The 12,227-nt window shown below is 42.5% G+C and overlaps 1 protein-coding gene across 1 annotated transcript; it reads left to right on the plus strand.

Annotated features, from left to right (window-relative positions):
- The first annotated feature begins 9,186 nt into the window (after window positions 1-9,186).
- LOC123935210 (melanoma-associated antigen B2-like) lies at window positions 9,187-11,649 on the plus strand. The gene is made up of 2 exons (XM_045995775.1): window positions 9,187-9,245; window positions 10,554-11,649. The coding sequence occupies exon 2, from the start codon at window positions 10,615-10,617 to the stop codon at window positions 11,647-11,649; it is 1,035 nt and encodes a 344-aa protein (XP_045851731.1). The 5' UTR covers window positions 9,187-9,245; window positions 10,554-10,614.
- The last annotated feature ends 578 nt before the right edge of the window (window positions 11,650-12,227 follow it).

Consider the following 12,227-nt stretch of genomic DNA (forward strand, 5'->3'; position numbering starts at 1 on the left):
TTTCTTCAGCTTGATAAAGAACATCTACAGAAATAATACAGCTAACAGCATTCTTAATGGTGGGAAACTAGATGCTTTCACCCTAAGTTGGGGAACAAGGCAAGGATGTCCCTTCTCACCAATCGCTAACAAAATTTTACTGGAACACCTATCTAATGCACTAAAGATGAGACAAGACAAGAAAACTGGATGCAGATTGGGAAGAAGGGAATAAAACTGTCTTTGTTCATCTGATAAAGTGTTGTTATCCAAAATATACAAAGAACATTCAGACCTCAACAACAAAATGAACAATCCAATTAAGATGTTGGCAAAAGATCTGAGCAGATACTTCACCAAAGAAGATACAGATGGCAAATAAACATAGGAAAAGATGCTCCACATCATATGTCATTAGGGAATTGCAAATGAAAACAAGGAGATACCAATACTATTAGATTGGCCAGCTATTAGACTGACCAAAATCTGAAAGATTTACAACACCAAATGCTGGTGAGGATGTGAAGCAATAGCTGCTCTCATTCATTGCTGGTGATGATGCAAAATTGTGTGACCCCTTTGGAAGACAAGTTGCAAGTTTCTTATAAAACTAAACATAGTCTTACCATACAATATAGCATTTTATGCTCTTTTAGTATTTATTCAGATGAGTTGAAAACATATGTCCATATAAAAACCTGCACAGGGATGTTTATAACAGATTTATTTATAATTGTCAAAATCTAGAAGCAATAAATATATCTTTCAATAGGTGAGTGGGTAAACAAATCGTGATACACTCATACAATGGAATATTATTCAGGGATAGCTAGACATGGGATACCAAGCCATGAAAAGATACAGAGGAAATTTAAATGCATAGTGGTACATGAAAGAAGTAAATCTGGAAAAGGCTACATTCTCTATATGATATCTTGGAAAAGGCAAAATTATGGAAACAGTAAAAAAAAAAAAAAATCAGTGGTTGCCAGGGGTTGAGGAAAAGGGGAACAACGAATAGGTGGAGCATAGAGGTTTTTGTGGAGCAGTTAAGCTCTTGTCCGATACTGTAATTGTGACATTATCCATTTGGTAAGCCCCATGAAACTACACAACACAGAACTTTTCCTTAATGTAAACTATGAACTTAATAAGTTATCTCCCATCCAAGTACTAACCAGGCATTTGAAGGGGCACATGCACCCCAATGTTTATAGCAGCAATGTCCACAATAGCCAAACTATGGAAAGAGCCCAGATGTCCAACAACAGATGACTAGATAAAGAAGATGTGGTATATATATATATATATATATATATATATATATATATATATATATATATATATATATACAGTGGAATACTACTCAGCCATCAAGAAATGAAATCTTGCCATTTGCAATGGTGTGGATGGAACTAGAGGGTATTATGCTACACGAAATAAGTCAGTCAAAGAAAAACAAATACCATATGATCTCGCTCATATGTGGATTATAAGAAACAAAACAGGTGAACATAGGTGAAGGGAGGGAAAACATAAGAGGAAAACAGGGAGACAAATCATAAGATCCTCGTAACTATAGGAAACAGAGGGTTGCTGGATGGGAGGTCAGTGGAAGATGGGATAATTGGGTGGTGGGCAGTAAGGAAGGCACATGATGTAATGAGCACTGGGTGTTATATGCAATGGATGAATCACAAATTCTACCCCTGAAACTAATACTACAGTGTACGTAATTTAAATGGAATTTAAATTTTAAAAGAATGTATTAGTATTAGTTCATCAATTATAATAAATGTGGCACATCAATGGAAGATGTTAATAATAAAGTAAACTTTAGCAGGGATGGGGTATATGGAGACTCTCTGTACTTTCTATTCTATTTAAAGTAAATACATCACCCATACAGAATAATTTCCATATAGGGAGGAGGGTAGTGCATGCCTAGAGTAGTCACTAGAGCTGCAAACCAGGATCAGAGATTTGGTAGCTGATTCATCTCCTTCGTTGTAACCAGCAAAGAGAATTCGTCTTTGACTTGTGGCATGTTCCAGAATACACCAGGGTCTTTCCTCTCTTTCTACCTTTGCTGTCCTCTTCTCTCAGAAGGGCCTTATTATAGTGGTTTCCAAGATTAAGCGCCACCTTCTCATTGAAACTTTCTCTGAACAGTCTGAGATCTCTCCATGCTTCCATTTGTTCTTCCACTGAATTGCCATGAAGGATTTATTATGTTGTGTTGTTGTTATTTGTATCTCTATTTCCCCAGTAGTCTATGAACTTCTTGCTGACAGGACTCAGATGTTTTTTAAAATACCATGTTAACTTAGTAAATGTTTGGATAAAAGTTTGAATGAACAAGAAAGACAACAAGAAAACCTAACTCATGTGCTCCATATTATGGGTAAACAAGAACATTTTTAAGGGTGATATCCTAAATATGTACCAGTCAGTGTAGCATAACTTTTCTGTAACTTAATACTAGTACTTGTCTGTAAACTGAGGATTTATGTAATTGGATAGCCCATCAAAAAGATTAGAATAGTTAACATATGTGAATTGTCAATATATTCAAAGCATTTATTGAATGAGTTTTTCTAATAAAAATAAGCTGTGCAGTCATTGCATTATGTGCACACCGAATAGTTTATTAGCTAGACCAATACCTCCTTGAGAGCAGGGATCATTATGCCCTTGACACCACCAGTAGAGCTCGAATATAAATGGTCTAGCCCATTAGAAGTTGTCTAAAATATACTTATTAAAAGAATGGTGAGGGGCGCCTGGGTGGATCAGTCAGTTAAGAGTGTGCCTTGGGCTCAGGTCATGATCCCAGGATGCTGGGATCGAGCGCCCTGGGGAGCTCCCTGTACTCTCTGTCCCTCCCTCTGCTAGTGCTCTCTTGTGCGTGCACGCTCGCTCTCTCTCTCTCAAATAAAATCTTTTTTAAAAATGGTGATTAATTGGAGGAAGGAAAGAAAGAAGGAAGGAAGGTAAAAGGATTTGTATAGATCACCACTGTCCAGTAGCATTTTTTTATTTTTATTTTTTTATTTTTTATTTTTTATTTTATTTTTTATTTTTATTTTATTTTATTTATTTGACAGAGAGAAATCAAACTAGGCAGAGAGGCAGGCAGAGAGAGAGGAGGAAGCGGGCTCCCCGCGGAGCAGAAAGCCCGATGTGGGGCTCGATCCCAGGACTCTGGGATCATGACCTGAGCCAAAGGCAGAGGCTTTAACCCACTGAGCCACCCAGGCGCCCCAGTAGCATTTTTTATACTGGCAGAAATGTGTTTTATCTGTGGTGTGCAGTCCAGTGTGCGAGCCATATATGACTGCTGAACACTTGAAATAGGGCATGGTGCAGCAAAAGAACTAGGTTGTTCATTTTGTTGAATTTTGATTCCTTCAGATTTAAATTCCAGTAACTAAGTGTGGCTGGTGGCTCCTGTTTTGAATAGCACAGGTAGGTACACTTTTTTTTTTAATTAAGAAAATTCAGTGCTTTAAAAAAAATCTGTTGTGTAAGTCATTATTGAGAGTCTACTACATTTAAGAAATAACTTTGAATATTCTGGGTATTAAAGAAGTAGAATCTGTGCCCCTCCTCTTGGAAATTCATTTGAGAGAGAAGAAAAATGTCTATTGAACAATTAATTAACAACTGAAATGTACCCCCTACGCATAACCTGTAGACAGGACTTGGAACTGTAAGTAAGGTTACTTTCAAATGCAAGTGGAAGGCAATAAAGAAAATTGTACATATAGAAATGAAAAGAAGTTAACAACTATGTGGAGAAGTCTTTAAAAGGCATGGAGAGAGAAAATTATATGTGACCTAAACTCTGTTTTTATTCTTACCTACCAAAAATTTTGAAATATTAATAGTGTCTTAGCAAGGTTTCAAGTAATATCTTGAGCTGTTCTTACTTTATCCATCCTGACAGAATCTGGACAGTTTGAGGCCTATATTTGAATAAATGTCCACAGCCAGTTAAAAAAGTTCATTACCTAAGGAGAACTCAGCAGTTGAAAAAAAAAAAAAAAGATCACCAGACATTTTCATGGAAGTTCCAGGGTATTAATGGACTTCCGATTGGTATATTTGAATTTAAATGGAAAACACTTTCTTTTGTCTTCTGAGAAAGCCTTATTTTCCAAGAGTTTAACACTTGTTAATGAAGTGCTAACCAGACATCAGTGCGGGTAACAGTGCAGTTCCCAATGCAGCTCCTCATCAGAATCACCTGAGGCTTCTTGTTTTTAAAAATCTAGATTATGAGGCTCTTCTTAATTCAGGGGTTGTGGTGGGCCTGGAAATATGTATTCTTCATAAAGTCCCCAAGTGATTTTTATTACCAGGGGGAATGGGACCCACGGCTTTTTAAGAATGCACAAGTTCCTCTGTCCATTGCTTTCCCTCACCTAGCACTGTGAGACTGGAATGAACCCACCACTTCCCCAGTGCGGAGTCATGTTCTCCCATTCCCAGGGTTTTCATTTCCCATCGCATTCCCTCCTATCATACACAGATCCACTTTCCCCCTGTATCATCTGTGCGACTCTCTGCAGCATGACTGTGTTCCCGGACATGGAAATGGACTCAGAATTTCACACAGATCTCCTCTGATTTAAACAGAGCTCTTTTAAGTTCAGCTACATTTAGTTCTTAATTTACATTATAATATCTTTTGTACCTTTTGTTGATTGTTTGATATTGTACTGGATTTTGACTGCTTAGTGGTTTTTGTCATTAAAGAAGGATGGTCTTGATTGCTCTGAGTGGAGAGTCCATTTTGTTCTCCAGATAGCAGAACTGGGTCATCTTCAGTCACTGAAAGCCAGGGAAGTCTTAGGTCTACCAATTTGGACTTGGAAACACAGTCGATATAATTCAGAACCTAAGGCCCCGATCTCTCTAGATCACAGATACTTGATCTAGACCTCTAGCTTGCAGTCCCAAATAGCCCATTAAATCCAACTCATTAAATAAGTATATAAGGCATGTAGGTCACTTGGTCATTCAGTGTTTTGTGGACTAAAGTTTGGAGGAAAATGACATTCTATATTATGTGTTCTCCGTGAATTACTGACAGAGCCTCTTCATCTCCCCTTATTCTTGCTCTCTGAATATCCTATGCAATTTTAAAGCTATTTTCTTCATAGGGTTCTTTTTTAAAAGAAAATCGTTGTCAACAGCTTAAGCAAAGCCCTGCAGTAATCAAAGCAGTATATAGTCACTGGATACAGAAAAGTAGGGAGGAATAATTTAAAGAGCAGTATTCTTTTCTTGGGGCTGAATTTCTTCACTCATCTGCAAACTGAAAAGAACTAACTAGGTGGTAGGATTCTGCCAGTGTTCACCAGGTGGTTTGTGTCAGCCAAGCTGAGATTTTTTTTTTTCCAGAGTCCTTCAAAATTGCCTAATAACAAATAAAAAAATAGTTTGACAACAGCAGATGTCCCTGAGTAGTGGAGATCATATTATTGTTGTTGTTTTCCCTGTGCTTTTCCTATTTTCCTACCTCTCTACAATGACCATTTTAAAGATTAAACACGAATATTTTTGAATAGGCTTTTATGATAAAATGTACAAACCAGTTAGAAGAAACATAAGAATGATTCTCTAAAACAAGACTAGCACTTTGAAAAGCTGATAGCCCGCTTAAATATTAAGATGTTTTTATCTTGTCATGGTTTCTTGTTCTACAATGTAAGAATGGTATGTGGTAGCACATAATTATAAAGCTTGAAGTAGTCTTTCAATATCAATGGCTACTCTAAGGATGTGTTTTCAACTGGAAAGATTTTTTGTGAAGTCACAAAGCCCTGCTCCAATTCCCTGATGAAGAAATTTATATTTTAAAATCATACACCTACCCAAATATCCTAAAGGGAAATATTAAATATTAAAATCCCATTGAAGACGCATTGCTAAAATATATGGAGGCATGGGTTTCAGAAACGGTTGTATTTCATATCTGTATTAATTAGCTAGTACATGACCAAAACAATATATTAATGGCATTCATGAGACTTGTTCCACTGGGAGATGAAGGCACTAATGAATACTAAAATTACCCAGGAGAAGCCATGAATACAGCTCTAAATCTGTTACTCATATGCTGTTTTTTAAAGGCCAGTTATCTTGAGCCACTACCTCGTGTCTCTCTTACTGGAAAATGCTTTGAAATACAGCATTTCAGAAACCAACTTGATCAAATCAACATACTTCTTAATTACCTGTGTATATTAAGTCCAAATCACAAGATAAAGGCTGGGTTTGCTTTCCTGTCTTGCCCAGGAAATGGCTTTAGTTTTAAGATTTATTTGAATTGTAAAGAGGAAAGTGGATGTGTGTTTTCAGCAGTAGCAATCTAGACTTCTACAGGCATCTCTGAGTCATTGCTCTGAGCCGCCATCTCCATTCGCTGCCTTTGTTTTTCCCAGGTACCTCTATGTATGTCCTCTACAGGAACACGGCTTGCTCCGGTTTCTGAACGAATCATTACCAGAGTGGCAGAAAGAATATCAATAACCTCAGTCCCAATATCCAGAGGGGCCCAGAATTAAGTCTTTTGAAAGATGCAGAATCCTGTACCACTTGGATGAAATTTCGGCTTCCATTTTACCACATTCCTATTCCACTCACATTGTGTAAAACCATTTCATAAGAGGATTTTCACCTCTGCTTTCTAGACATATCCCTTCACCACTGAGGCTGAACATGTGCCCTGTACTTAGACCTTTTTTGATGAGGTTCTTTACAATTGCCTCGCTCTAGCCTATTTCCCTCCGTGGAGGTTTTGGGGCTGAGAAAATACGCATCTGCTCTCCTTTCAGTAGCCCTAACACAGTATCATTCCCTGGGAAATTCAAGGGTGACCCATATTTAACACAACCCTTAGACCATCTCCAGATATCAGGCAGTTCAAGCAAGTTGTGAATGTGGTCGAGTCCTGTTAACTCTGAGTTGAAATTTTGGAAAAATACCTAAAGAGCTAATATTTTGTGTCACTTACTAAAAGCGATGTCCTTGCACTTTAGATGTCATCTTTATAGGTACTAAAGCAGATACTTTGGTTTGAAAATGTCCCTGGACTATGTTCTTGCCCCATCCAAGGACCACTGTACTTTTGCTGAAAACATTCAGGAAAATAAGCCGAGGGTCTCCTAAGAATATCATAGACAGAATCTCCAAAATGCTCAGTGTTGAAATCTTAAGATTCAGTGTGAAAAAAAAATGGCAGGAGGACATGCTTTCCATGGTCAAACATATTAGGAAAACTCATTATGTTATATTATCCCCCTTGGAGTCTCTCAGTACTTACTGGTATACTGACAGTTCTGGGAAGTCCTGTGGTGAAAACAAAACCAGAAACTAAGACCTATTGGACTTTGTTTAAGCCAGCTTACTCTAAAATATATTTTTTTTAAAATAACACCTAATATTACCTCATAGGCTCTATTTTTGGAATGCTGTTGCAAACACCATTGCAGCACGGATTTGATTTGGGAGGTCTGTTTGATTCCCTGTAACAAAATTCTTGTAAGACCTGCAGGGGCAGTCTGCTGTTCCACCCTTCACTGCTGTCATTCCCTTCTCAGGAGGTCCCTTGTAGGCCCTCACACCTGCTTTTATCTGAGTACAATGATTTTGCAGAGTACCTCCCATATGAACTGAGAATAATATAACTCCAGAGGAGAGGGACCTCAGAATCCTGCCCCACCCCTGCTGTGAGATCTGGGAGGTTCAGGAAGAATATCAAGCCAAGGCACTTTACTTCCCCCTCAAGTAGGTTTGCCAAGCATCCTGTATATAAAAGCAAACAAACAAAGCAGGTCCTGTATGTCTTTGTCTTATGCTATTTTCTCCTCAGGAGACTCGTGAGGTCCCTGGTCAGAAGGAGGTGATCCCAGCTTGGCAGATGGAGGAATTCTATACTCTGCTAGGAGTCAAGGTAAGGAATCAGTGAGGGGTGAGCAAACCACCCCAGGAAAGAGGGGTTCTGCTGTCAACCCTGGGAGGACCCAGATAAGGATTGTCATATGAGATGTCCCCTGACTTGCTCATAAGGGTCTCAGAGAGGTGAAGGCCTTGATGTAAAGGGAGATGGCCTCAAGCAAGCAGAGTGAGTGTGTAAGGAGGTGCGAGGAGGCTTTCCCCGGGGCGCCTGGGTGGCTCAGTCCTTTAAGTCTAGGACTCTTGATTTCAGCTCCGGTCATGATCTCAGGGTGGTGAGATCCAGCCCTGCATGGGGTTTTGCCCTGGGAACGGAGCCTGTTTAAGATGTTCTCTCTCCCACTCCCCATTCCCACCCCGTCCCCTCCCTCTGAAGAAAACAAAACAAACAAACAAAGCCCCAAAACCAAAATGCCTCCCAGAGCCCTGCTCCTGCTTTCAGGCTCCTGCGGCCCAGGAAGGAGTAGCCCCAAGGGAGCAGCGGGACCAGAAATTCCCCTCTAAGAACTCAGGAGGTCCTGGGGCTGGTGAGGCTGGGCTAGTAGAGGGAGGAGCCACAAGCGCTGGGGGTCCCACAGAGCCCCGCCCCTACTCATAGCCCTCAAAGACCCCGCCCCTGCCCCTCGTACCTCCCCCCCCCCCCCCCCGCCCCGGATGCAGATCATCCGACTTCCGTTGTGGGTGGGACTTCGACCACTGGGCACGGCTTTCCTTTGTTCGTCGGCGTCTGGTTTCCCGGGACTGGTGTAAAGTTAAGGTGAGGACCCTGAGTGGGAACTGGACAGACTATTACCCCGACATAATGAAGTTGGCCCCCCAGTTGGTCCTGGCCGACTGGCAGGCCAAATTTGGCCTAGAAAGTCTCGCAGAGAAGGCCTTGGTCTGTGGGAGTAGGCCCGATTCTCGGGGTGGAGAGCTAGATCTTAACTGGATTCATGATGAGGTCCCCGAGTGCTATGAGCAGACCTTTACCCAATAGAGGGGGCCACACTGGCAAGCCCCCCGTACTCTGCTCTAGGAGGCTCCAAGAAGGGTAGACACATGTTGAGAGAGCCGCTTTCCCCTCTGGCAACTAAGGGAATTGGGGGCTCAACCTGACAACTCCCAAACTCAGCAGACGAGGCCCCGGGCAGAGCTGGCAGCCTGAGGTGCCCCCTCATTTTATCTGGAGGTGATCTTGAAGGGGAGGGCCTTGGTCTAATGGAGCAAGCTCCTTTCAGCAAAATAGACCCATTCCTTAACAGGAGTCGAGGTTCTGTTATCCAGTGAGGATGAAGGACCCCTCCAAGAAAGAAGAGGGGGTACGTAAAGCTGTGTTTTCACACCTGGGAAACTTGGGCATGGTGACATGATGCCTTACACCTACTTCTTTCCAGAACATCTCAGGGAGGTGAGGGACCAGGTCAAAGTGGCAGTCTCAGGCAGCAGAGGGAGGATTTGAGATTATGCCACCATGTCATAGTGAAAACCTTGAGAACTGTGGACATGTCCCATGCCATATCAGTGGGGCCCCAAAGAATCCTGCCTGTTATCAGCCCTGGGAGACCTCAAGGATAGATGTCAGGCAGAAGTGTTCATCACCTCTCACTCCACGATAGCAGGACAGTGAGGGGGGTCTTTTGTCTGAGGGGAGAAGTTCTAGGTCAGCAGAGGAAGAAATCTGGACCAGATTTAGAGCTTGATTTGGGATCCTGTCAGGGACCACCTACCATAGGACACAAACCTGCCCGCAGTAGCTTTTACTCTTGAGGTACCATGTTTGGTCAGATAAGGTTGTCTTCACTTTTTCCTCTTGGGACTCAAGGAGGGTCACTCTTACCAGGACATAGGCATCCATTTGAGAAAAAGTGGAGCTTCTCTACTAGGAGCCAAATTGAGGAACTCGAGTGAGGAATCAAGGGGTCATCCAGTCCTGAATAAAGGGGACATCAAAACATCCATATTAACCCTTTGATTTCAGTCCAACAAATCACAGGGAAGGGCTGTCAGGTTGAGCATCCCCTTCACTTCTTTATATCAGGTCTGAAGGCTGTGATAGTCTTAGTCTGAACCTGCAGCCATCAGTCAGTAAAGTGAAGTGGTGCCGAGCCCTTCAAGTAGCCAAGATGAGGACCTTAAAGGAAGGCTGAGGAGCCCGATGAACTTAGGACAGAGAGGACCTTACTGAGGTCCAGCACTGGGTATTCCCTAGCAGGGAGGTAGACTGAGGCACCCCTTCAGTTCCTTCTCCTGGGTCCCAGGGAGTTTGAGGTGTCATCTTTAAAGTAGCAGAAGGGAGGGTGCCCCTAGCTTTGCCAAGAATTGACATGATAATACTTAAGATAAACTGAGAGGACCCAGAATGCCAGAACAGAAGGGACCTTACTGCAAACACCTGCTCTCAGCTGAGTAAACCCAAGGCAGGGCTAGCAGGATGCCAGTAAGACACACTCTAAGGGTTCCATGGTTCCTCTCTGGGATTCTTAGGGGACAGGCTGACCAAGAGAACAGGAGCCTTTGTGGGGTCCTAAGCAGTACCCTGAATGACCCTGCAGAGGTGGCCTTTGATAAAGTCAACGTGAAATCTACCTGTTGAAGGTGATAAAACCATCTTACTCTCCGTCCTGCAGGGGCTCAAATCACCTGTTCACTGACTCACACCCTTACCTGCTATCTCTGATCACAGCCATTATGCCTCGTGGTCAGAAGAGTAAGCTCCGTGCTCGTGAGAAACGCCGCCGTAACAGAGGTGAGACCCAAGGTCTTACAAGTGCTCAGGCCACCACAGGAGAGGAGGAAAAGACCACTCCTTCCTCCTCTCCTGTTTCTGGGAATGCTCCTTCAGGCGCCCCTGCTCCTGGCACTTCTCAGGAGCCTCAGGAAGGCTTGGCGACCGCCAGTGCTGCTGCGCATGTTTCACGCCCAAGATCTAATGCAGCTGCCAAACGCCAGGTTAAGGAAAGGAAAAATTCCTTCCAAGCCTCAACTTCCATTGAGAGTGTTCACAGAGATCCTCTAACCAAGAAGGTGGGGATGCTGGTGCAGTTCCTGCTGTATAAGTATAAATTGAAGGAGCCCATTAGAAAGGCAGACATGCTGAAGATCATCCACAAAAGGTACAGGGAGCACTTCCCTGAGATCCTCAGGAAAGCTTCTGAGCGCATGGAGCTGGTCTTTGGCCTGGAATTAAAGGAAGTCAAGCCTGGCGGTCACTCGTATACCCTGGTCAGCAGCCTAGACCTCACCACTGATGGCAGTGTGAGCAATGCCTGGGGCTTTCCTAAGCATGGGCTTCTCATGCCTCTCTTGGGTGTGATCTTCTTGAATGGCAACCGCACCTCTGAGGAGGAAATCTGGGAATTCCTGAATATTTTGGGCATCCATGATGGAAGGAGGCATTTCATCTTCGGGGAGCCCAGGAAGCTCATCACCCAAGATTTGGTGCAGGAAAAGTACCTGGAGTACCAGCAGGTGGCCAACAGTGATCCTCCACGCTACGAGTTCCTGTGGGGCCCGAGAGCCCACGCTGAGACCAGCAAGATGAGAGTCCTGGAGTTTTTGGCGAAGATCCATGATACCGTCCCCAGCGCCTTCCCCCCGCATTACGAAGAGGCTCTGCGAGATGAGGAAGAGCGAGCCCGAGCCAGAGCCACAGCTGGGGCTGCCTCTACTACCCAGGCCGGTGCGCGTTCCCAGGCCAAGTCCGGCCTCTCCTCTCCTCCCTAGAGAGGGCTGAGGCAGATTCTTTGCTTTCTAATTGGAAAGGCCTGTTAACTAGTGTTCCTGATATGCACGAATAACTAGCTATCTTTTTTTTTTTTTTACATTTTTCAAGCAGTGTCCCTTTCAACAGAAAGTTTATTTAGATTCAGAATATAAGTTTATGAATAACATGGATCACACATTTTTTGCTGTTTATCAGGCTTAGGAGTAAGAATTTTTGTTTTTGTTTTGTTTTGTTTTGTTTTTGAAATACAAATTGGAAATCCTTAAATCACTTTTGTGATCCAGAACATATATATAGCTTTAGGACAGGAATATCCTTGGAACTGTAAAAGAATTCCACACTAAAACAGTTGTGACCAGAAGGTACATAGGTAGATAGAGTGAGTGAGTAAAAATTGGTTAATTCTTGGTTTGTCTTACTTATTGCTAATTTAAAGATGCATACCTCAATTTGTTTATGTTTGTTAAGGATGTTTGAGAATATAAGTCATAATGAATCAGATCTCTTTATTCGTGTCTCTTATTTTACACAGACATTGAGCATCTGTTCTTGGGAAGTCTTCATGCTTGTACTGGGG

Source organism: Meles meles, chromosome X, assembly GCF_922984935.1.
Source record: "Meles meles chromosome X, mMelMel3.1 paternal haplotype, whole genome shotgun sequence".
Lineage (NCBI taxonomy): Eukaryota > Metazoa > Chordata > Mammalia > Carnivora > Mustelidae > Meles > Meles meles.

Excerpts from the sequence above, each read along its gene's own strand:
- LOC123935210 (XM_045995775.1), top strand. The coding sequence starts at position 10,615 with ATGCCTCGTGGTCAGAAGAGTAAGCTCCGTGCTCGTGAGAAACGCCGC.